A 26,957-nucleotide genomic window follows, 5' to 3' on the forward strand; every position below is an offset into this window, starting at 1 on the left:
GTTGGAATGCCATTTCCCCAGATACCCTCATGGTTTGCTTTCTCAACTTTTCCATGGGTCTGTTCAAGTGTCATCTTATCAATGGAGTCTTTTCTGATTCCCATATTTAGAAAGCATCTCCTCCTCTACCCCAGCATTCTCTATCCCTGGTGCTACTGGATTTTTCTTCATAGAATGTATCACGACCTGTAACAGCCTATATATTTTTCTATTTCTTTGTCTGTTTCCCACAACAAGAATCTAAATTTCATGAGGACAGGAGTTTTTGTCTGTTCTTTTCAGTACTCCATCACTGGCACCTAGAGCAGAACCTGGCAAAGAGAAGGAGTTCAGTAAGTTTTTGTTTAATGAGTGAATACCTTGAAAGCATCTTTAAAATCCATTTTAGCATTTGGAACATGAATCTCCTCCCTGATTATTCTCTCCCCCAGCCATTTCCTCATTACTTTTCCATGCATATTATTCCAGGTTAACTTTAAAATAATTTCAAGGTGCTTGGGCGGCTCAGTTGGTTGAGCGTCCAGCTTTTGACTTCAGCTTCGGTCATGATCTCAGGGTCATGGGCTCAGGCCCTGCACTCAGCAGGGAGTCTGCTAGAGAGTCTCTCTCTCCCTCTCCCTCTGTTCCTCCCCTGATTGCACATGCTTGATTTCTCTGTCTTTCTAAAATAAATAAATAAAATCTTAAAAAAATAAAAATTTTATCTAATTCTGCTTCCAAAAATGCTGTTGGGATTTTTGTTGTCCTTGAAATTTAGAAGCAGGGTGAGTGATTAAGAGAAGGGGCTCTGGAGCCAGAGAACCCAGGTTAAACCCTGGTACTTCTACTCAGGAGTTGTATTAATTATTATTATTAATCTTTCTGTGCCTCAGACACCCTGTCCATAAAATGATATTAGTAATAATTCATACCACAAAAGGTTATTTTGAGGATTATCTAAATCAACATATAATCTTTACATATGTTAGAAGAGCTTGGAACATAACACACACTGCATTCCTGTTTACTGTTAATTCATGTTATTCATTGTTATTGGTGACTGATGTTGCATTAAGTCAACATTTTTATTATTGAGATTTCATTGAATTTATAGATTGTTATGGGAATGAATTCATGTATTTACATAATCAGAACTATATTTTTCCAATAATGTACGTTTTCCCACTTATTATTCTTACTTTATGTCCCTCAGAAGTTTGTGTTTGTGTTTTTGTTTTTGGTAGCTTTCTCTCCAGAACTGCTACATATTTTCTGAGGTTTATTTTTAGGTACCATACATTTTGTTCTCATCCTATTTTGAGTGGAATTATTCTCCATCCCATTTTCCATGGGTGTATGCTTGGTTTTCAATATGTCTTCTTAAATGTGTGGTCAGACTAAGTTATACATACATAAACAATCTTACCACCACAATCAGCCTGGGAATATTTGGCATATGATCTCATTACAGTCCAGCTTAACAAGATTTAACTGAAATTTTGTATTCACTGAGAAGCTTGCTTCAAGTCATTAAATTAAACTCCCATCTAGACTCTCAATTGACAAGTTACAGGAGCACTCCAAGAATACGCTTCATGATTTCCTTTGGGGTTTTTTTCAGAATAATTAACTGAGATTAAGGAAGTTGCTATCTGAACTGAACAGCAAATTATATTTACAGCTTCAGTTGGTGAACATCTTCCTTGATTCTGGTGTACTGAGCCCTGGAGGTGAAGGTCACATATTAAGGTCAATATTACAGACCACAATCCTAAAAAACAGCCTCAGACTCCCTTCTCCTTATTAGTTGGACACATATTTCTCAATACTTTCTCTCTACCCAAATGTACTTATACCCGATATAAACTCACTTTTATTCTCTGATTATTAAGTTCAAGTGGGTCTGCAGTGAGGGCGCTATGCTCATCTTGCTAGGTTTTCCTGTTCCATCCATTCTTCTACTTTTTCAGAACATTATTTCTTATCCTCAGCTCATTTCTCAAACTTCCAGCATGGAAAAAACAGGAGCAAGAAAAGATCATTTCCACACACTCCAACCATCACATCTTCCGTTCCTTGGTCTCCTCAGTCTTACTGATTCATGAACGAACTGTCTGTGATCTATCCCCATTCTCCAAGTATGTGTGGGATCCCATTTCCACTGGCTCTTGAAAGACCTTCTTTTTTTCTCTTTGACGATTTTCCCTTCTTTCTACTTGTTCATTGAATTTCCCCTTTCTGCATCTTACATTAGAAAATATACAGTGAAAAAAAGACAGTCAGTCTCTTCAATAAATGGTGCTGGTAAAATTGGACAGCTATGTATAGAAGAATGAAACTCAACCATTCTCTTACACCATACACAAAGATAAACTCGAAATGGATAAAGGACCTCAATGTGAGGCAGAAATCTATCAAAATCCTAGAGGAGAACATAGGCAGTAACCTCTTCGACATTGGCCACAGCAACTTCTTTCAAGATATGTCTCCAAAGGCAAAGGAAACAAAAGCAAAAATGAACTTTTGGGACTTCATCAAGTTAAAAAGCTTCTGCACAGCAAAGGAAACAGTCAACAAAACAAAGAGGCAACCCACGGAATGGGAGAAGATATTTGCCAATGACACTACAGACAAAGGGCTGATATCCAAGATCTATAAAGAACTCCTCAAACTCAACACTCAAAAAACTCAAAAAATGGGCAGAAGACATGAAGAGACACTTCTCCAAAGAAGACATACAAATGACTAACAGACACATGAAAAAAATGTTCATCATCACTAGCCATCAGGGAGATTTAAATCAAAACCACATTGAGATACCACCTTACATCAGTTAGAATGCCAAAATTAACAGGACAGGAAACAACAAGTTTTGGAGAGGATGTGTAGAGAGGGGAACCCTCTTACACTACTGGGAGGAATGCAAATTGGTGTAGCCACTTTGGAAAACAGTGTGGAAATTCCTTTAGAAATTAAAAATAGAGCTACCCTATGACCCTGCAATTGCACTACTAGGTATTTACCCCAAAGATACAGATGCAGTGAAAAGAAGGGCCATATGTACCCCCAAGTTCATAGTAGCAATGGCCACAGTCGCCAAACTGTGGAAAGAGCCAAGATGCCCTTCAACAGAAGAATGGATAAAGAAGATCTGGTCCATATATACAATGGAATATTATACAGCCATCAGAAAGGATGAATACCCAACTTTTGTATCAACATGGATGGGACTGGAGGAGATAATGCTGAGTGAAATAAGTCAAGCAGAGAGAGTCAATTATATGGTTTCACTTACTTGTGGAGCATAAGGAATAACATGGAGGACATTAAGAGAAGAAAGGAAAAGTGAATTGGGGGAAATGGGAGAGGGAGATGAACCATGAGAGACTGTGGACTCTGAGAAACAAACTGAGGGTTTTGGAAGGAAGGCGGGTAGAGGGGTGAGTAAGCCTGCTGGTGGGTATTAAGAAGGACTCATATTGCATGGAGCACTGGGTGTGATACATAAATAATGAATCTTGGAACACTGAAAAATTAAATTAAAAAAAAGAAAACATGCTAATACATCTTCCTTCTTTAAAACAAAACAAAACAAAACAAAAAAGAAAGCATCTCCCTCTAGTTAGTGCCCTCATCTGCTTTACAGCAAGACTCATGTAACAGACATATATTTGTAGCTTTAATTCTTTCCTCATAATGTCTAATACCAGCTCCAACTAGGCATTCATCCCTCCTACTGCCCTTCCATGGAAACATCTCTTTGAGATCTCTAGTCACCTCCATGTTACTAAACCCCTTCTCTTCACTATGTATACTCATTTCCTATGTTAATTTCATCTAAGCTTATGATTTTAAGTGACATCTAGAGCTACAGCATCTGCTGATTGCCAACATGGTAATTGGGAACAATAATCACACTGAGCAAAATTTAGGAAGATGGACTACCTATTTTAAACATATTAATGGTATAATACCAATATGATAATGTATGGTTACTATCCACTGATCCAAAAGTGGATATGGCCACACAGGGGTGAGAAGAAAAAAGTCCAAGTCCATTCATAGGGAGTCCAGTAAACCACACCCACTTAGATTATGACTCTGAAGGACTGTAACCTAGGAGTAAGGTGTGTAAGAAGCAGCTAATCCTTGGAAGATCTAGCAGTCTCTTGATCATTGGGTCATTGAAATGGCTCTAGAACTGAGCCTTGAACTTAAGTGAAGGTAGTCCCAGATGAGTACCATGCCTGGAGATATATATAGATATATATATATATATATATATATATATATATATATATATATATATATATATATATCTAGTTAGTATCAAGCACCCAGTCAAAGATAAATAAGTCACACACAGAGACCTGAATGGGATCCAGTAGAAACACCACCAGTGTTTTTGGAATCTGGTTATGCCAGATTGCTGTTTTTCCTCCTTTAGGGGAACCTTATGATTGCCACAGTTATTGTAGATATTAAATTGTGAGACACAAATTATAAAACACTGTTTTGGTATGAGATCTCTCAGAAGTGGAACCTAATATAGGGATGTCAGTACAGCAGTTTTCTTGGGTGGTAAGGGACTGCCGGTCAGGAAGTAGGGAAGGGAAGGTAGCCAATAAAGAGTGCTTTATCAAGCTAGTGACCCCAGTGGGAAAGCTCTAGAAGATACTGCAAATAACTCTGCCTAAGGGGGGAATGTTCTAGGATAGCACTACACTAACCCTGAGAACCTTTTGTTGATGGCTGTGCCCTGTAATGGGAGTGGGAGGAAAGGGGTGATATAAATCCCCAGCACTCTGAACTACTGCTGGCGAGAATAACCATGACTCTTTCATGTCAATGGAGGATATCTCCCACTGAGACTATCTCTAGCAAGATTGTAAAAGGATATTTTCTGTTCTTTTGAAACATCATTATCATCCTTGATGTTTGTCCTAACGTAATAAAATATCATTTTCAATTTTAGGCTGTTGTGTGAAGATGATCATCCATGGGGAGCTGTCACATAAGATTGCGTTAACAAGTATAAAAGAATCTTGGAGGAACCATTTGATAGTTAGATTTATTCTGCTTTTATTTCAAAGCCATGTAACTGTCTTATGCAGCTGTCATATTGATTTTACATATAAATGTCAGTAATTGCACCTTCTAAAATTTTCCTCAGATTACTTGGGTATCTTTGGAATCAAAGCCAGTATTCTTATCCTTCTTATTTTTCTGATCATTTTTTCCAAAATTTAATTTCTTTTTTTTTTTAAATTTTTGGCCAGGTAGTATTTGAGGAAGAATGTAGTTCTATCTCTATGATAGTTCAAAAATGTTTAACTTATACAGTTATTTCATCTCTTCAAAGGTTTTTAAATAATATGCTTCTGGTAATTTATGTATTTTTTTAATATTGTAGATTAATCATCTTTCTTTAAATAGAAAAAATATCTTGTTTTCTTTCAAGAAATCTTTTTTATTAGACTCAGTGAATTACATGCTTCTCTTAGTAAAGTCAATAGAGCATGGTAGAGAAATAATGAAGTTATTAAAATATCAACAATGAATTTGGACATATATAAACTTCCTCTAATGCTAGAGGAAAATTAAAAATTATATTGATTCTGAAGTTTATATTAATCTTTTTTGGGAGACTGAACCTCACATTTTTAAATGTTCAATACTAGAATTGTGGTTAACTAATAATTATAAACACCAGGAATATGTAAGAAGGTGGAAAATTTGCAGGTGATCAATTCATCTCTAGTTGATGTAGGAGTGGTAGAAGGTAAGTGGAGGGCTGGGCCTCATTGCTGAGTACTTCTCCCTTAGTAATTGGACTCAACTCCCCTCCCCTCCAGATCAGACAAGTGGTTCATGTCACCGTGGGTTGGAATCTAATGGACTTAGGCAGTTCAGAAATTACTTATGAGGCATGGGTGAAGACATCACATGCATATACTTAAGCACAATGCTGGTAGAGAAAAGACATGTTACACCCATAAATAAATTATATCGAAGTTATTCGTATCAGATGAGGGAAGTATTTAGCGTCTATCTGTTGCCATACTTGGAAGTAAGGCACTAGAACTCTGAAAAATTTCTGCCAAATTATGAAAAACTTCAGACAATTACTGAATTATTAATCAATTAAAATATTTATTGAATTCATCAAAGATTTATTAAGCACTTAGTATGAATAAAGCACTGTGTGAATTATTATGGAAGAGACAAAAAATGAAGTGGGTCTCCTAAGGCCCTCTTTCTGTCTCCTCCCTGCTGAGTCTGACCTCCTCACACCCAGCTCTGCCCCCGCCCCAGTTCCTGAGTCTCCATTTCAAACAGGCTCAGGTTCTTCTTAACTAGCTTCTCTATCCTTCTGCTTAAATTTGAAATTCTGTGGCTCAGAGACAGTGTCATAACTATGGGATCTCCTAAGGCTCCCCAAATGCCTTTTCCTCCAATTAAACCCAGCACCAACAGGGCCCAGCACGCATGAATCTTCAGCTCTCATAGAACTCCTGCCTCTTCCCCATTTGTAGACATGAGACAGGAACAGGCATCTCTAGGGGTCTTTTCTATTAGTTCTATTAGTTCTGCAGTCGCCATCCATCTATTCACCCATCAATCCATTCATTCAGACGTTCCATGTATTTTAATGAGCACCTCATTAAAATATATGTGTGCTCTCATAGGTTCTTAGAAATGCAAAGAGAAAGGAATATTTGCACTGCATTAGGTATCCAAGGGTATCTTCTTACAGAAATGGGATTGAGTCTGTTATACCTCCTGTAATGTTACTTGAACTGAAAACCTAAGGAGCCCTTCTCATTTCCCGGTCCTCATTATCCCCGTTACCCCCTCACCCATTAGGCCTCTGCTACTGAGATGCTGTCATCTTTCTCCAGTATTTCAGTAGTTTTATAGAAACAGTTGTCATTGTTTTAAATAAGGCTTTAAAATGGGTCAAAAATTTATTTTCCTTGGAAGAAGCAATGAAGATGATATAAAAAGAAAGCTGTATGATTTTAAAAACTTAGATTAAAACATGAAAATAGGGAAGTTGGGAGTGGGTAGAACAAGCATATGAACATTTCCACAGCCACCAAATATATATCTTGAACTTTTTTTGAGTATAGTTAACATATAATGTTACATTCGTTTCCGGTGTACAACTTAGTGATTTGGCAAGTTTATACATTATGCTATGCTAACCACACGTATGGCTCCCATCTCTCCCGTTACATCACTACTACAATATCACTGATGGTATTTCCTGTGCTGTGTCTTTTATTTTCTTGAATTATTCCATTCCATAACTGGAAGGTTATATCTCTCACTCTCCTTCACCCACTTTGCCCAAACCCTCACCCACCTTTCCCCAGCAACCATAAGTTTGTTCTCTGTATTTGTAAGTCTGATTCTTCTTTTTGCTTATCCATGTGTTCTTTTCTAGATTCCATTGATGAGTGGAATCATATGGTATTTGTCTTTCTCAGTCTAACTTATTTCACTTAACCTAATATCCTCTAGGTCCATTTATGTTGTTTCAAATGGCAGGCTCTTATCCTTTTTCTGGCTGTGTAATATTCCACAATGTATACATACCATGTTTTTCTTATCCATTTGCCTGTTGATGGACATTTATGTTGCTTCCATGTCTTGGGTACTTTTTGTTTTAAGTAGGCTCCATGACCAGCATGTAGCCCAACACAAGGCTTGAACTCACAACCCTGAAATCAAGACCTGAGCTAAGATCAAGAGTTAGACATTTAACTCACTGAGCCGCCCAAGTGCCCCCATGCCTTGGCTATTGTAAATAATGCTATAGTGAACATAGGGGTGCACATATATCTTCAAGTTAGTGTTTTCATTTTCCTTGGGTAAATACCCAATAGTGAAATTATAGGATCATATAGGATCATATAGGATCATATTGCATTTCTATTTTTAATTTTTTGAGGAAACTCCATACTGTTTTCCATGGTGGCTGTATTAATTTGCATTCCCACCAACAGTGCATGAAGGTTCCTTTTTCTCCACATCTTGGCCAACACTTGTTTTTTTGTCTTCTTGATTTTAACCATTCTAACAGGTGTGAGGTGATAGTTCACTGTAGTTTTGATTTGTATTTCCCTGATGATGAGTGATGTTGAGCATCTTTTCATGTGTCTGTTGGCCATCTGCATGTCTTCTTTGGAGAAGTGTCTATTCAGGTCCTTTGCCCATTTTTAAATTGAATTGTTTGTTTCTTTGGTGTTGATTTGTATGAGTTCTTTATATATTTGGGGTATTAACCCCTTACTGCATATGCCATTTGGAGATATCTTCTTCCATTCAGTAGCTTGCCTTTTAGTTTTGTTGGTGGTTTCCATTGCTGTGTGAAAGCTTTTTATTTTGATGAAGTCTCAATAGTTTACTTCTGTTGTTGGTTTCCCTTGCCTCAGGAGACATCTAGAAAAATGTTGCCATAGCCAATGTCAGATAAATTACTGCCTGTGCTGTCTTCTAGGATGTTTATGTTTTAAGGTCTCACATTTAGGTCCAAAAGTACACTGGTTCATGTTGAAATTTAATATAAATATTTTCAGGGAAAATTAGTAGAATTAAAATGTGTAAGTTACAAGGCATTACGGAAAATAAATGCAAACAAAAGTCAAAACAGTTAGGAATAGAGGAAGGAAACATAAAATCAGAAAATTTGTAAGACGGTAACAGATATAAAATCTATTATGCTAGTTCACAAGAACACACCTGAAACTAAAAGACCCAAGATATATGTAAAGAAAAGAATGGACACAGCTTTAGTAAGTGAATGTAAGCAAAATTTATAGACTACTTATGGCAAAATGATTATCAGACATGATAGAATTTAAAGCAAAGAAGCACAAAATGGAATAAGAATTCTATAGTAATAAAAATATTGCATAAAATAAAGATGCAATTGCCTTATATTCATTAGACTGTATATTATTTAAGTGTATAAAGCACAAGGCCTTATAAACATAAGGACAAATAAACAGAATCAGCTCCACTAGAAGATTTATGACCAAATTCTGTCTTTGATAAATATGATCAACAAAAATGTGAGACCATTTATTATTTGAATATACTTAAGATATCTTTAAAAGCTCATAATAGACAAAACCTATGAAAACCTCATTTTCATTTCCAAAAGAAAGAATTATAGAAATTACATTTAATTACCAGTCATTAAAAATAATATTAAGCATAAAATACAGGGTAAACCAATAAATAAATTGAGAAATTCAAAATGCTGTCCTAAAATATTATTAAACTTCAAAGGAAATAAAAAATAGGAAAGGAAAAATAAAAGGAAAATAAAAAATGTAAAACTTAGCAAATTGCATAGGCTTTAGAATCAAAGACATTTTATGTGAACCTGTCAAATGACAAGCCAAACTGAATGCATAAATCAGCACGACTAATTTCAAATGGCCAAATAGACCCCTAATTTCTTTCTGCAGACTTGCTCCTCCCATATTTGTTCCTGTCCTAGAAGATGGCACCAGCATATACTCAGTTGTCCAAGTCACAGATTGGAAGGCATCTTCGATTTTCCTCTGGCCATCACACATCCACCTGGTCAGAACTACTACCCAAACATATCCTGGATTCTGTTACTCCCTTCTGTCTCCCCACCTCACTCTTGCTCATGCCCTTGTCATCTCCCTGCTGGACCACTTCATACAGGCCTCCCCCTGTTTTCCCTCCTTCTGGTGCTTTTCATCTTTTGATTCCTTCCTCATACAAAAGCCAAAGTGACCTTTTTAAAACATGAATCAGATCATTTTATTCTTATGCTTAAAACCCACCAATGGCTGGCTTTCCCTATAAATGTGGCTTGTGTAAATGAATCTCATCCAGAAAAGCCTCAAAGCAGTGGGATCAGTAAGTCTGTTTTCAAAACTTGTCTGATCCTAAGAGTCACCTGGAGAGAGCTAAAAAACTAGATTCCCAGGCCACTATCTGCAGATTCTAATTAGATGTTGTGGAAATGTATGTTGTAACAAGTACCTGGAGGTGTGAGAAACATGGAGTAAATCAGTTAAGGGTCTAATAAAAAATCAGGAAATACTTAAGTACTGAAAAAGTATACAGGAGATTTATACAGCAGTGTACTTTATAGGAGTAAATCAGGAAATGTATTACATGGATAACAGAAGATCTAGGATGCCAAAGAAGGGAGAGTAAGACCACCCGGAAACATGGAACATCAGGTGGCTACCTCTACTCCCAGGACAGAGGGAGGAGGTGCTATTGGCAGAAACCATGCACCAGTGTCACCTGGAAGAAACCAGACCTGTGGAGACCTCTTGGGCAGCCACAGAGTAGACTCTACCTCTGCTGAAGAAGTCAATCTTACAGACAGGGACTGTGGGAGAGGCACCTGGAGCCTCTTTCTTAGTCTGCCAGCTTCCCTTCTGTGCTTCCCCTTGGCTGCACTCAGCTGGAAGCCACATGACATGGGAAGCTGAGTGATGAACCCTGGAGGTCCATCTCCCTAAACTGTATAGAGCAGAGCAGAAACAGGACAAGTGCATACAACAGCAAACAGGCTCAGCACCTGTGTTGTGAGTTTGGATTCCATATCACATCCTCACGAAAATACCACAGAAGTCTCTCCAGAAGAGTGTGAAAGTCAATTATTAACGCTAAATTCTTTTAACAGCCAATCTCCATTTGAACTTTCCTATTCTCCCACGCAGGGGCAAATTGTGAGTAATGGATTGTGCTTCATGCAAATGATGCCTTCTAAGAGGATGTGTAAGTGCTCTGTGAGCCTGAATGCAGAGTCTAAAACCTCCTTCATGGGGGACAGCTGGAAGCTAGAGAAATGTACCCACATCTGGAGTATACAGGCAAACAGAAGCCCAGAAGAACAGATTAGTTAGACAATAATTTACATGGCAGTATTTTGACAATAATTGGATGACCAAGACACACGTTTACACCGTTCCCAACAAAATTGCATGTTAGAAGTACTTTCGGAATAAAGTTTGGGGTGAGGGAGGGAGAAATTTAACTGTAATATTTTAAAAAGTATATTTTTATCTCATGATGAAAGAAACACTTTCTTTCAAAAACTACTACTCCCCTGGACTTAATCACTTTGCCAACATCACACACTTTGACTAATGAAAATAAAGAGTACATTAAGAATGTTGCTGTTTTGCTGAGTTGGGGGGGGGAAATGCATAGATTTCCATCACCTCCTGTGCAAAGTTCAAGCACCTTAAAATATTCTCCTGAAACCTGACCTCTGCCTGGTTCTTCACATTGTTTCCAGCTATTATCTGCCCAATATTCTGTGCTAGTTTATGTGGTCATTTACCTTCTTGTCTTTACTCAGGCTTTCTTTCTCTCCCTCTAGTGTTCTTCATTCCCACATAATCTCCATCTTCTGGCAAATTCCTGCTTATTCTTTAAGATTCTTATCAAACTCACATCCTCCAGGAAGCCTTCCCCATGCCATCAGGATACATCCCTCCCTCCCCTGGGCTTCCATACTAGTATATCTATCAATTGCACTTTCTCCAGTGTGTTTTAATTGTCTATGTGTCTTTATCTAACCTGAGATGATCAGGGATAATTTTTCAATCTATCGTTTCATGTCTACCACTTACTCCTATGTTTGGCACATAGTAGATGCTCAGTAAATATTCCTTGAGAAGATTTGATGGAGGTAATAGTTGAAACTATGGTACAAAGTGAAAATACAAGAAAAGAGAAATTTACTTCTGATTTTCCCAAAGACTATAAGAAGCCAGGGTAAATTCAAAAGAAAAAGAAGTTTGATTGTTTTATATTTTGTTCCTCGATAATTATTTCTAGTTAGATTACTTGTTCTTCATCCATGTGCTCTTTTAATTCATCAAGTCTTCATCTAGAGTGGAGTGACTGTTTGCTCATTCTTATTCAGCCTTGTATAAATAACAAGTTGAACCATGTGAAATCACTGTTGTAGGTCAAAAATAGTTAGGTATTTATAATTTCTATGGTTCAACCTGAAGATAAGGATTGAGAGCTGGGTTTCTCTCTTTTGTGTCTGTTTATTGAATTTTACCCAGCACACCCGGTCTGGATTTCATCATCTTAGTGATGAAACTTTCTAGAGTTGGGAAAGCAATGATATGCATTTTGTTAAAGTAGAGGTACATGGAAAAAAAACCCAATCATGGAATATTCCTCAGCCATGAAAAAGAATGAAATCTGGCCATTTGCAATGATATGGATGGAACTAGAGGGTGTGATGCTAGGCCAAGTCAGTCAGTCAGAGAAAGACAAATACCATATGATTTCACTCATATGTGGAATTTAAGAAATAACACAGATGAGCTTGCAGGGAGAAGAGAGGCAAATGGTAGAACAGATTCTTACTCTGAAGAACAAACTGAGGGTTGCTGGAGGGAGGGGGTGGATGGGCTAGAGGGAGGAAGAGCATTAAGGAAAGCACTTGTTGGGATGAATTCTGGGTGTTGTGTGTAAGTGATGAATCACTAATCCTACTCCTGAAACTAATATTATACTTACTGGAATTTAAATAAAAACTTGAAACAAAAAATAAACTATGCTAAAAAAAAAGAACAGGATGTGAGGGTGATCTGACTAGGACATCTGTCACCCCATTTATTGCCAGGGTTGATTGGGTGGCCAGGCAAGTGTTCCCTTCCTCCCTCACTGCCTCCTGTGCTTCCCCCCCAAAGCTGCAGGCTCAGTGGAAGAGAATGACTCTCCCTGATAGAAGAGAGGTTATAGGAATAGCTGTGCTCCCCTGCTGGGTCTTCCAAACAAGCTCTCAAGGTCCATTTCTAGGAGAACATAGGCTAGTCATGTTTCCAAGACTCCAGACACATCCAGATGAGGTGCTGCATGTGGCAGCTTGCCTTTCTTTAATAAATGAAATGAAATGAAAAATGAAATGAAATGAAATGAAATGAAAATAGTAGAGGGTAGTTGCCTCAGTGCTGGGTGCTGCCCCAGGAAGTTATGAGACTCCATCCCAGGGTAGGATTTCATCAAAAGCTGGAAAGTCATCTGCCAGGAAAACCTTAGAAAGGACATTTGCCTTCTATAGAAAAGGGGACTTGGTTACTACCTCCTTGTTCACTCTCAACTTTCAACTGCATGAAATTATGACTTTATGAGAATTAAAGTAATATCACATCATTAAAACGTTAATTTGTACTTCTGTGCCTGTCCCACAATTGAATTTTCAGGAAGCTGATTACATTTCTTTCTATGGATTCAGGAAACCATTATTCCTCATGATCTAATTTATTGAATATATTTTGGCCTTTACAGCTTGTCCATCAGTCATCCCTAAACACACTTAGTACAAATGATTAAAATGTTTAGTGTTGATGAACATCACTTCCTAGAGGAAGAGCAATGCAGGTACAGTAAGAAAACAACCAGCAGGTTTTCAGGACCTGAACCTGCGATCGTCTGCTGGGAAAGATCAGAAGTGTTTTACCTGCTATTAATATAAATATCGGTGTCAGGATGAATTTTCATGTTAATACGAATGTTGGGGGTCAATATTTTTCTTACTGATTTCTTAGTTCCTCCTAACTTTTAAACTTAAAAGAATCTTTGGAACTAAATAAGCTGAAAATATCTTTTAAAAATAAGAAACACATTTAGATTCTGGTGCACAGCAAATTCTCTGTGAAGAAAAGTTCCAAATTTGTGATTCTATTTGCATTTCCATAAACACAGTGAATCTTTGTCTGAGCTTATTATGTGACAAATAACAGTGTTAGAAACGGGGTGTTTTAAGACTCTAATTATGCATATGCTCCCATTCTTGTTAGTGCATTTACAACGTGAAGCAATACAAAATTTGTACTTTTGGCTCAAGAGCTTTTTTCTTAAAACTGGCAATTTAATGATTTTTTTAACTAACATTGGCCTCATTTAATGTAATTAAAATATTAAAAAATAAAAAAAAAAATTGCAAAGGTGCCACTGCTCCCTGGGAACAGATCTGAGATGGAGAGGAGTGTGCATGCAGCATGTTTCTGAGGGCATGCCTTGGGACAGCCACCTGTGAGGGGGAGGGAAGAGCTGAGCCAGGAGCAGGATCAATTTGGGACCTAGGCTCCAAGTTCTCCCAGTTTCATAAGGGTGCCAGTTCCCTGGCATGTTGAGGAAGGGGCGGAGACTTCCAGAACTGTAAAGGCCACATAGTCAAGGACCAGAGATGAATTAGGAGTAACTGGTATGGATGGATGTCCTTCACCCTGAAGAAGAATTGGGCAGTCCACATATGCATTTGGGGCTTACAGTAACTGTGTTCCTCTCTCTCTGGCTTGGTCAGTTAAAATTACTGAAATTTAAATACAATTAAACCTTTAAGCTCAGGTGCTGTAACCACATTTCAAATGTTTGGGAACAACAATGTTGGGCTGTACAGAACATTTCCATCATTGCAGAAAGTTCCAGTGAACATTGCTGCTCCACCCAATGGTGCACCTCTCCCGAGGTCCTCCTGCCTCCCTAAGACACTGCAGGAAGAAGGGGCCAGTTTCACTACCCTAACATCTATAACCTCTCCCTCTGCTCCCCTCAACTGGGCTTGTTTCTGTTTAGTGCCCTCAGTTGTGTTTTTTCCTTTATGTTTGATATTAATATGGCTTAATAAACCAGAACCAGGCTCAGTAGCTACTAAACTTTTCCGTGTCCTCAAGGATAGGCCAGGAAGGTGGGGGAAATATTTGTATTCATCACACTAGTTCAGTTAAAGAAAAAGAAGAAAACTCAGTTAAGTTTTCATATAAAAATAGTGTAAACACATACCTTACCAACATTAACATCTGAAAATATAGCATCAGTCATTAGCCAACAAGAAATTAATGGAAGACAAAATTTTGACATTAATAGATTTTAAAACATAGCAAATAAACCATGTTAGAATCAATTTCCTCAAAAAACAAAACAAAACAAAACAAATAAAAACCAACAACAAAAACAAAAACGTGTTTGATGATAATAGAATCTGCTTCATTGGGCAAAACTTTCCATGAGTCACCTCCTGTAATTATTCAGTAAATGTTGCATTGGTAGCTTTAGTTGCTGATTCTTCCACAGTATTCTTCTTTAAGTTTTTGTTCTGCAGAATACCTCTTTTTTTTTTTTTAAGATTTTATTTATTCACTTAACAGACAGAGATCACAAGTAGGCAGAGAGGCAGGCAGAGAGAGAGGGGAAGCAGGCTCCCTGCTGAGCAGAGAGCCCGATGTGGGGCTTGATCCCAGGACCCTGAGATCATGACCTGAGCCGAAGGCAGAGGCTTTAACTGTCTGAGCCACCCAGGAGCCCAGCAGAATACCTCTTTTAACAAACTCTTCCAGACTTGAAATGTAGTGTCCTTGGTCCCTGCAGTAGTCACTGCTCTTTCTTCCTAGGGTCTCAGCACAAGACTGGCCATGTGTGGTACTTACAGGTATTTTTTTCCAGACATATGTTCAGTAGACACACCAAAAGGGTGGGGTTCTACCAGATCTTTCCTTTCTGCATCACACAGAGGTCCTCCCTCATATGAGTTCTATGGGAAGGTAAAGGCAAACCTTTTGTATCCTCCTCTGTGTAAGGGAGCTGCACAAAAACACACCCACAGATGGATTGAATTGTTGTCAAATATGATAGATAGATACACAACTGTCTAAAACATTGGTTCTTATACCAAAACATAGAAGGGAGAGATGGTTCTCCCTCAAGCATTCACCTCCCCAAATTTGATTTTATTGTCCCCCGGGTTAGGATTCATTACTACATTTCTTCATTCACCATTCATTTCCTAAAACATTTTGTTTTAGGAACATTTCCTAAAACATTATGTTTCCATAAAACATTCATGTGAAAAACAATGGGATAGGCTTTCTGGGACTCTAACCAATGGGACAAGCAATCAAGAATTGCTAGTCAGATGGGAAACAGATTACCCCATCTAGTAATTGGATTAAGTGGCCAGCACTCTGATGCAGAGGTTTGGTAAAACATGGAGAATCTGCCTTATGATTAACACTACCTTAGGGCTCCTGATTCTCTTCCCAAACATTGATGCTGAGTCCAACATGCTTACCTGAGCCTGCAGATGAGAGTGCGGATGGTGACCAGACCCTCAAATTCCGAGCCTAGTCTGTTCCTCATGGATCTGACCACTCCTGTGCACTAAGAAAAGTCTCAGGCCCAAAAGAGAAAGGACAGTAGATGTCCCTCACCTGCAGAGGAGTGACCCTGCACACCAGCGAAATGTGGCCAGTAAGTTGAAGTACTTTTTCCCTAAAGAAAAATGATTAGGATGGGAGGAGGAATGTACATACGCCAGACCTCTCCCTTCCCTGGAAAGAAAAGGCAGAGGCCCCCCATCTTGGTTAGTGGACCAAAACAACACAAGTAGAGGAGTTTTAAAATTCCTTTTCTCCACCTACAAATAATCCTTCTCTCAGGAATACTGGAGGTAGGGGTTAAATAGAACACGTGAACTGCCTCATATTGGCAGGCATATGTCCAGCGTGGTGTCTGGTCCCATGTTCTCTTCTGCCCCCACACTTTTGTACCTTGAGCTTCCAAAGGGAAGGTGCTGGGTGTGAATAATCCTTGCTGTATGTTTGTTAAATTAAATCAATCAGTTTTATTTGTTGAGAACCCAACATGCTTAGCACTAAGCTTATTTGGTTTAAAAGAAGTGGAAGAATTGGGGCGCCTGGGTGGCTCAGTGGGTTAAAGCCTCTGCCTTCGGCTCAGGTCATGATCCCAGGGTCCTGGCTCAGGTCATGATCCCAGGGTCCTGGGATCAAGCCCCATATCCAGCTCTCTGCTCAGCGGGGAAACCTGCTTCCTCCTCTCTCTCTGCCTGTCTCTCTGCCTACTTGTGATCTTTGTCTGTCAAATAAGTAAATAAAATCTTTAAAAAAAAAAAAAAGTGGAAGAATTACAGAATTTTTACAGAAGTTTTTATACCAAAAACGAGCATTCGAGCTCATACCTCATGGGGTCCGATGTGCCGGGAAGGTAGGGATTTGAGCTTCCAGCTCAGTGTGCTTCCTGCTGCAACATGTGCGTGGGAGTGGGGCAGCTCAGGGGCAGTGTCTCTGCCACATCTCTATCCTCACCCACCCTCCCAAGCCATGTCTGGCATGTTGCTGTCAGAAAATATTTGTTACATGAATTAATTCACTGTATTCCCCCTGCTTGTGGCTTTGTAGGAGTATTGTACACAGATTCAATTTATGATACAACTTTCCTATGCCACATACAGGGGCTTAAATTAGACTCTTTAATGGAATATGTAGCAAAAATTAAAATGTTTTAGCTTCTTAAAAATATATAGATAGTGTACGTTTTTGAAGATATATCAAAGAGTAATGTATCACTTAGCACGTGTTGTATTTTCATTTCAGGTAGACGGAGTAATCACAGGTTGGCGACGAACATCGAAATCTGAGAAAAGTACCTCGGACAGCAGCAGAGAGCGCCCAAACCAAAGGTACTACCTCCCCAGCTCTCTTAAGCTTTATTATAGTTCTCTTCATTTTCATTTGCTGTCTAGAATACACCTTCCCTAAAGATAGAGTTATTTAAAGTTTACAAACAATTCCTGCTCTGAATTTTAATGTTTATTCCCAAAATGTAGACTCTCGATTTATAGGGCTCTTGATCCCTAAAAAACAAATCTGTGTATGTTCAGGCCCCAATTACTTGTGAGGATGTTAAGAGTGGTGATGTCAGCACCAGTGACTGCTAATATTGACTGAGTACTCACCTTGTATCAGGCACTGTTCTGTGTGCTTCACCCATATTAACACACTCCATCCTCCCCAGTTTCATCCTCAGTTTCATCCTCAGTTTACAGATGGGGCAAATGAGGGAGAGAAGTTTAGGATGTCTGAAGGTCGGGTAGCCATGACATGTTGGGACAGCTCTGCTGAGTCCTGTTCATAATGCTGCTCACGCTGCCCATTCAATGGTCTGTATGTCACTTCACAGATCCTAAAACTCTCAGGGCTGCAAGGGCCAAAAGGCCCCATCGTGTGCCCTCCTGTCAACCTCCTACTCACAGGTCATCTGTGAGCCTCTGCATCAGCCTCTTTCCCTTGGCTCCCTCCCTGATCTCCATACTCCCCAGTGGCAGGAAGCCTCTCCTCCATTCCCACTGAACATTCTAGCTCTGCCACCTGAAGACCCTCAGAACAAAGCCCAGCTCCTGTGAGCAGTGACCTCTCTTAAAGTATTCTGGACAAAGCCCTCCTCATTTTAGTTCTTCCTTAGAATGCACATCCCAGGCCTTTCGACTTTCCTTCTACTTGTCATGATTTCCAGACTCTTACCATCCAGATGGCAAAATCTATTTTGAACTCAGGCAAACTATCTTTGTGATACAAATGTATATGCTGAAATTATCATCACAAAAATACCTGAACAAGAGCTATATTTATGTCTTGCATAATACAAGCACTCAGGCATTCGTATATATTCTGAGTCAACAGTGGAAGTTTTGTGGACTTTCACACATGGGGTTTGTCTAAACAACAGGTGTGGAGCTGAATTCCTTCTGAAAGGTGGGTTGCTGTTTTTTTGTTTTTTGTTTTTTTAATTTATTTGACAGACAGAGATCACAAGTAGGCAGAGAGGCAGGCAGAGAGAGGAGGAAGCAGGCTCCCTGCCAAGCAGAGAGACTGATGTGGGGCTCGATCCCAGGACCCTGAGATCATGACCTGAGCTGAAAGCAGAGGCTTAACCCACTGAGCCAGCCAGGCGCCCCTGGGTTGCTGGTTTTAACCTTGGAGACCCACTCTTGTATTTCCTAGTTTAGTGGCTTCCATTGTCAGATATGTTTGTAAGTTACAGAGGTTCAAGGGTATTATGCTATTATGAATATTATGCTATTATGAATGTGAATATATGAATGTTATGCTATTATGAATATGAATGGTCATAATTGATCTCCAGCAGCATCCACACATGTAAGGAGGGTGAATCCAGTTTGTGAGGAATTGCAGGAATGGGAAGCCAAGTCATGACAAACAGCATGGAGCTCGTTTTCAAACCCTGGGGAGATCACCATTATGGTGATTACTTCCTACATTACATTTGCAAAGTCTCTCTTGTTTTTTTTTTTTTTTTTTTTTTTTTTCTGAGAAATGCAGCTATGCATAACATATCTATGTAAAGGTTGTTCATGGCACTCCTTAATCACTGACAAATTTCACCATCCATTTCACCTCAGCCCCTGGATGGGCGATCCCATGAAACAAACAGCTGTCTATGGAGACTGTTTGTGGGAACAGGGTCAGGCAGCTGTGACTTTGAGGGAGAGGAGGATGGCAGACCCAGAGATACACCTCTCAAAGCCAGAGTGGCCCTTTCTTCTTGCTCTGCAGACAGAGTGACTGGAGGGGGAAGATCAGTGGAGTAAGGTTGTGTTCATGGGGACCAGAGGGCATCAGGTTTTGTGGGGAAGGTAACTGATTCTGTGAACTCTTGTGGTCCCATGACACTGTCTGATCAAGGGGGGCACATAACTTGCTCAGAATGGGTTTATTGAGTGTTGAGTGCCTAGTCTGTGCTATATTTACTCTCCATCACCTGTCTTTCATCTTCAAAATAACTACAGGAGAAATTGGGTTATTCCTAATGGGCTGAGGTTCAAAGAGATTTATTTGGCCAAGATCACAAAGTTGCTAAGTGATAGTAGAGCCAGAATTATAAATCTTAGTCCATTCTTGGGCTTGGTGTCTTTTTTTTTTAATAGACTTTTTTCTTTAGAGCAGTCTTAGGTTCACAGAAAAATTGAGTAAAAAGCACAGAGATTTCCCATATGTCCACAGCCGCCACTCACTCATGCACAGGCTTCCCCACTGTCAACATTCACCCAGAGTGGTACATTTGCTACAACTGTTGAACCTACATTGAAGCACATCATTATCACCCAAAATTCATATTTTACATTAAGATTCAAACTCAGTGTTGTTCATTCTGTGGGTTTTGACAAATATATAATGACATGTATCCACTGTCATAGTATCATACAAAGTCGTTTCACTGTCCTAAAAATATCTGTGCTTCACCCATTCATCCCTCTCCCCCTCCACCAGCACCCCTGGCAAATAGTGATCTTTTTACTGTCTCTTTAGTTTTATTTTTTCCAGAATGCCCTAGAGTTGGAATCATATAGTTTGTAGCCTTTTCAGATTGGCTTCTTTCACTTAGTAATATACACTTAAGGTTCCTCCGTGTCTTTCCATGACATGGTAGTGTCTTTCTTTTTAGTGCTGAATAATATTCCAATATATCTGAATGGACCAAAATTTATTTATCCATTTGCCTACTGAAACACATCTTACTTCCTTCCAGTTTTGGGGAATTATAAATCAAGCTGCTGTAAACACAGTGTGTAGGTTTTTGTGTGGACATAAGTTCTCAACTCCTTTGGGCAAATACTGAGAAGTGTGACTGCTGGATCACATGGCTAAGGGTGTGTTTAGTTATGTAAGAAACTGCCAAACTGTCTTCCAAAATGGTGTACCACTTCACATCCCTGCTAGTGATGCATGAGAGTTCCTGTTGCTCCTCATTCTTGCCAGCATTTGGTGGTGTCAGTGTTCTGGACTTTGGCCATTCTAATATGCATGTACTTACATCTCCTTGTTGTTTTAATTTGCATTTCCCTGATGACATATGGTCTAGAGCATCTTTTCATTTGCTAATTTGCCAGCTGTACGTCTTTGCTGGTGAGGTGTCTGAGAAGGTCCTTGGGCCATCTTCCAATCACACTGTTTTCTTATTGTTGTGTTTGAGGAGTTCTTTGTATGTTTTGGATAAGAGTCATTCGTGAGATGTTTTTTGCAAATATTTTCTCCCAGTCTGTGGCTTGTCTTGTCATTCTCCCAAAGTTGTCTTTCATGAAGTGAAAGTTTTTAATTTTAATGAAATCCGGCTTGTCAACTATTTCTTTCATGGATCATGCATTTCCTATTGTACCAAAAGTAGTATGGCCATTCCCAGGATTGGTTAGCTCTTCTCCTATGTTCTCTTCTAGGAATTTTACAGTTCTGCATTTTGTGTTTAGGTCAGTGATCCATTTGGAGTTAATTCTTGTGAAGGCTGGAAGGCCTATGTCTAGATTCATGTTAAATATACCCACATTGTATTAATTTTTTAAGTGTATGGTATTTAAGTATGGTATTCAGTGTAGAATGGAGAGGGATAGCAGGCATCTCTATCTGATTGTCAATCCCAGAGGAAAAGTTCAACATTATACTATTAAATCTGAAACATTTTATTAGTTTCATAATTTATATTTTCATATTCAAAATCTGAAGTTTTTAGTTTCTATTTGTGTTCTTGTTGCTTCTGCTGGTTCTCATGCAAAACACCCCTTTTCCTTGAGTGCTTATTAATTTTGATGGCGAGCTGCTCCATTACCTTAGCAAATAGTTTAGGGGCTTCTCAGAAGCCTGGAAGGTGCTGAGCCAGGGAGCTTTGGCATGTGCTGTGAGGCAGACCCTACCTGAAGGCACTGCCAGTTTGGAACCACTTCACTTTGAATTCAAGATCAGTGGTTTTTAACTATGGCTATGACAACTCAGCCCTTCTCTCTCCCACTCTCCTCACAGTCCCTGGGGCAGTGGGCAGAGTGGGTTTACTTTTCATTCTTTCTTACATGACAGAAAAGCCTTCTGATTGAGAAGGTGTCCTGTCAGACTGCCTACCTGGCACACTCAGGGCCTTGACCTCTGTTCCCAGACTTTATAAGGCCACTTTAGGGGCTCAGAAAATTCCCTCAGGGCAAAGGTGGCCTCAGGGATCCACTTCCTCCCTCCTTCCTCCTTTTACTGAATTCTGCCCTTACAGCTCCTTATTATCTTACCACATCTTTCATAATCTCCCTGAAGTTTTCAGTGGGAGGCAGGAGTCTTTGGTCCAAATATGCTGGCCTTCCATATTACCAGTAGCAAGTTCTTTGCTTATGTTCTTTAATATAAGGAATCAATCTTTGATGTGTTTTATGCCTAGTGACTTTAGACCTTTTCTTTTCTTTTGTTTTCTTCCATGGTAATGAGAATATTCATTTTGCCTTCCAGTTATTCTTATTGGACTCCAGAGGATCTGGTTTTGACAATCAGGTAGTGGGTAAAACTGGCCATGGGTATCTGTTGGCATCTGACATTGAGGGAGGAACAGCAGGGGACAAAAGTCCCTCTCCTCTTTATTTTGGGATTAGTGTGATCTGCAGGTGCCCCTAGCCTATCTGCTCACTGTCTATTACTTGGAGACTCATGACCAATTAAAGTCCTGCATGCAAATTATTTCTCACAACATCTGAAGGGGGTGAGTGGCAGATAACTGCCTCTGACTGGGTTCAGTGTTCATTGCTAAGATCCAGAAGTTGTGGGCCAAGAGTTTCATGCCTGGAAGTAAGACAGGCTGCTTTTCCTCAAAGTCAACATAATTATAATAGATGAATTTAGATAACCTACTTAATTAAGCCATAGATATGATAGCCTTTTAAATAAGAGCATGGGAATTAAAAATTAAAGCTGTACTTAATAATGACTACGGAAACTAATTTCTACATAGTCTAGAGTGTACAGTCTGGGTCTTTGGAATATTTATGCTTTACATTCTTTGTATATGTTACACTTTCCTTTAGTGGGTCCATGTGTATTCATCAAAATACTGAGGAAAATTAAAAAATCAGTGCCTTCAAGGGCTTGAGGGCAAGGACAACCAACAAGAAAGAGGTGGAAGGGTTACAAGAAAAACAGAGAGTTTACAGTCTCCAGAGAGAGTTGACCCTCCCTCCCCCCACCACACATTGCATCTGAAGACATCAGTGTGGGGCTCCTGGATGAGGCCGATTCTGATTTTCTGTAGGTCAAAGATTTTAATTTTAGGATTGCACAGTACCATAATTTTTTTTATTTATTTAACATGTATTTAGTAAAGCTATATACCAAAGATACAAGATGAAAAGGACAATATAATTGTTTCAAGAATACTGGTCTAGTAGGGAGAACAGACCCATAATGAGACAATTACATGATAATGTGATAAATGTTCTATTCAAGCTCTATGCTGCGCTGTGAGATGCTACCAGGAAACAAGCCTATTTGCGCAGACCATGGGATGGCTGGGGGCTGGAATGGAGGAGACATGTAATATATTCTGTAGCATGATGACTGGATGACCAGCACAGTGATTCCAAAATAGTTTGACCGATTATCAAAATCACTGGGGGAACTTGCTATAAATACAGAGTGCTGGACCCAACCTCAGACCTATGGATTGAAATTGCCAGGGAAGCAGCCCAGAGACCTGTATTATCTAGAATTTTCTATACCATGGTGGTGTGGGACTCTTTCTTGTTGTGTTTTCATGTAACTGTTGCCAGAGGACTGGGCGCCAACAGCAGGAGTGGGATCTTGTTGGGGAAACTGGTGGACAGAGCTTTCTGGGCACCCAAATGCATGTAAATGCCCCTGTGTGCAGGCTGGATCCTCCAAAGCAGCAGGGCCCAGGAGCCGGATCAGCTCCAGTCAGGCATAAGACCTGCCCACAGTGGTCTGTGCTGATCCTGGCTGTGGGGGTTGCCTGCTCTATCATTTAGATATTCTCAGGTGAGGGGCACCTGCATGGCTTAGTCAGTAGAGCGTGCAACTCTTGATCTCAGGTTGTGAGTTCAAGCCCCATGCTGGGGGTAGAGATTGCTTAAAAATAAAATCTTTAAAAAAGTAAATAAATACAGATTCTCAAGTGAGCAGAGTCTCCTAGCTGACCTTCCCTCACTGTCTGTGCAACAGCACTTTACTTCTCCACTCTTGGTCCTGCAAGGCTCTGAGCTACCTGAAACCATGGACAGTCTCTGATTCTTTTTCTATGCTCTATGGGCATCTCTATGCTCTAATGATAGCACTTGCCGATATTTGCTGAATAAATGAATGAATGAGTTTGAAATTTCATCTAAAATGGCATCTTGATTTCCTTTTGCCTCTTTTTGCTGTTGTAGAAGCAAGGAAATTGAGAAATTAGAAGTAGATCCTAGCAAGTATTCCTTCCCTGATGTGGCTAACATAGTTCAAGAGAAAAAACACAGACCCCGAAGAATTCAATCTGAACCCAAAATTACAGCAAGTGAAGAAGATCCTGACTTTGAAGATAACCCTGAAGTGCCTCCATTGATTTGAAACATCAAGCTGTACCGACGGACCCACCAGACCCAGTTCTGTTCATTGCAGAGTATGTGCAGACCATTTATGGAGTAAACAGAGTTATTTATCAACGTTACTATTCCAGTGTTTTAGCTTCTACTTTATACACTAATATTCTTAAACTAGTTTAAAATTCAAATGTATACCTTAAAATGCTATAACTCATTTGTCTATAATAAAATGCTGACTAGTGCAAATGTTCCATAAATCACAGAACTATTACATTAAGACGTTGATTTTCTATCACAGGACTGGCTGCTAATGCAGAGAGATGAAGTCAGAGATAAAAGGCCTGATTATTAAATTGGTACTTCAGCAAATTGGTCAAGCTCAGAAGTTAAAACTGTAATTTTGGATCAAATTGGAATGCTTTAATATGATTTTAGCAGTGTTTCAATTTTCTTCTCATGATTATTGGTGGTAATGCCTTGGAATGATGAAGAGGAGAATGAGCAGGGGTAGGAAGGGAGAACCTCTAAGGCTATAGATATAGGCTTGACATCCACAAAATTAGGGGGAAAAGGTGGAGGGAGGGGAAAGGGGGATGGGCTAAATGGAGCCTCAGGAGATAGTGCAGCTCTGAGAGAACTCCAGCCAGCCCATCAGGAGCTCTAGCACAGGGTTGTCCACATAAGATGAACCTGTTGCATCAAGATGGCCAAGCCCAGCTACCCCTGCCATGTTTAGGTCTTGGCAGGTAGCTCCAGGACCAGAGAATGGCAGCTGGGGCTGGAGGCTTTTGATGCTCTGCACTCCTTGTGCAGGTTCTCTCTTGGGAAGAGCTAAGCTGGGTGCCTCTGTTGTTCCACAAGAAGGTTATAGAAGCTCTGCCAGCCTTGAGGAGGCTGTCCTGAGGGCTTATGGAAAAGAAATACTCATCAGTGATGGGGAAAGGAGACCCCTGGACATAGAGGAGGAAAGGTTAACAGAGCTGTTGCCTGGGGTAACATGGAAACATTATAAAGGTACCTCCTGCCTGAGTAGGTGTAGGGAAAGAGATTTCTAAGTAGAATTCCAGAGGACCACTAGTGCCTTTAGCTCCAAATCAAAAGATTCAAATAATTAGTCCATTTTTAGGCAGCACTTAGAGAAAATATAAAGGAACTAAATTGGCTAGGTTCAAAAATAAAACTTTCTCATTCCAGTCTCTCCCAACTGAAACAAAAAACAACCTCCCCCTGACTGTGGACTACATTGTTGTTTTGGGTCTCCTGGGGACTACAGTTTAGAGTTGGTGTCTAGTAACCCTGAAAACTCTGTTTGTCAATGCACAGTCACCTAGGGTATGTGCAGGCCTCTTAACAGAAGGCTAGGAGGAAGATTTACAGGATAAAATTTGGGCAGCATAGTAGGGATCTCCAATGAGATCCAAACATGAGGTAGTGAGCCATGTACATACCCGGGGGCAGAGTGTCCTAAAAACTGAGAACAGCAAGTGCAAAGGCCCTGAGGTAGCACATGGTTTCAGCAACAACCAGTAAGCCAGGGTGACTGGAGCAGGCTGAGCAAAGCAGAGTATCAGAGAATGGGTGGGAGAACTAATGGAGAACTGGCCCTGACAATGCTCTATCTAAAAAGGCAAGCCTACCACTGGACAATCATTTTTCTCCCAAAAGAGTGTCTCTGAATTTTGTAGTTTTTTTTTTTTTTTTCAAATATTTTCCTCTACCCATCTCATTTTTATGTTAGGAGAAATCCTCTCAACTAAGCATTTGTTCATTTTTCATTCAATAGGAATGTGCCTACCATGGACCTAGTGCAGGGATTATAATGGCGAACCCAAAGCGCATGACTTGGGTTTCACTGAACTTATATTTTTTTACGATGCAAACAAATACAGATCAATTATACTAACAAACTGAGCTAACTTTTCTGAACCCACTGTTAGTTTTACAACTGAGACTTCCAAAGATCAGGTGGCTTGACCTAAGATATTAGCCCAATAGGATGTTAGAATGAGATTCTCAATAAATCATTTTTGACTGAATATCTAATATGAAAGATTTTTACTGACCAAAGTGAATGAGATGATTCACATGGCAATGTTTTCAAAGAAAAGAGGCACAAATCTACTTTATGAATCTTAAAACAACTCACTCCCTTTATAAATATAAAAAGAAGTATGAGGTAGAGGGGCTTTGTGGGGGATGATGTCTTTGGGGATAAAGATGGAAGAACACATGTCTTTGGAGAGAGCTGTTACTTTCATGTGAACTCTATCTCCAATTTGGGGTTCCTCCTCTATAGTCCAAGCTTAGTTAGAGGGCCTTCAAAGGGTTGTATGGGGGAGTTTTGAAGAGTTTCCTGAAGTTCGGTGATACACAAGCTAGTGCCTGACTCCTGCCTGAGAAACCTGAAACTGACGGTGGGTTGAAGTCCCATCCTTGGGACCAGAGAAAAGCTGTACCAGAGGAATGGAGAGTGTGGCCCCCTCCCATAGCTGGCTGGGAGCAGGGAAAATTGAGACTTTTCTAAGGACCAGATGTGGCTTGTTGTGGGTACTGACTATTTGGGCTATCCAGAGGGCTGAGAAGTCCAGGGAGGAGACTGGAGGCATGCCACCGCATACAGATCTGAGGAAAGAAGCTCAGAGGACTGTCCAGGACCAGGGATGTAGTTGAGGGACAAACAGAGAGCCTCTGAAGAGTCCATGAAAGGTCCTCAAGAAGGAGAATAGTGAGTTTCGTCTGTCCTCTAGGCTGGCAGAAAGAAGACAGGCCAAGCCATGTGAGGACCATCCAACCT

General features: G+C 39.8%; 1 protein-coding gene across 4 annotated transcripts in view; it reads left to right on the forward strand.

Moving 5' to 3' along the window:
* Window positions 1-24,393, forward strand: part of DNAAF11 (dynein axonemal assembly factor 11) — a 72,562-nt gene extending 48,169 nt beyond the window's left edge. For 3 of the 4 annotated variants that reach the window (XM_047728124.1, XM_047728121.1, XM_047728122.1), the window contains 2 exons: window positions 17,403-17,488; window positions 24,011-24,393. In XM_047728124.1, coding sequence (XP_047584080.1) covers window positions 17,403-17,488; window positions 24,011-24,188 — 264 coding nt within the window. In that variant the 3' untranslated portion in view covers window positions 24,189-24,393. Of the gene's footprint in view, window positions 1-9,461; window positions 11,066-17,402; window positions 17,489-24,010 lie in introns of those variants that run through there. The other variant, XM_047728120.1, reaches the window with a different exon arrangement.
* Window positions 24,394-26,957: the final 2,564 nt, after the last annotated feature.

Source organism: Lutra lutra, chromosome 4, assembly GCF_902655055.1.
Source record: "Lutra lutra chromosome 4, mLutLut1.2, whole genome shotgun sequence".
NCBI classification, from domain to species: domain Eukaryota; kingdom Metazoa; phylum Chordata; class Mammalia; order Carnivora; family Mustelidae; genus Lutra; species Lutra lutra.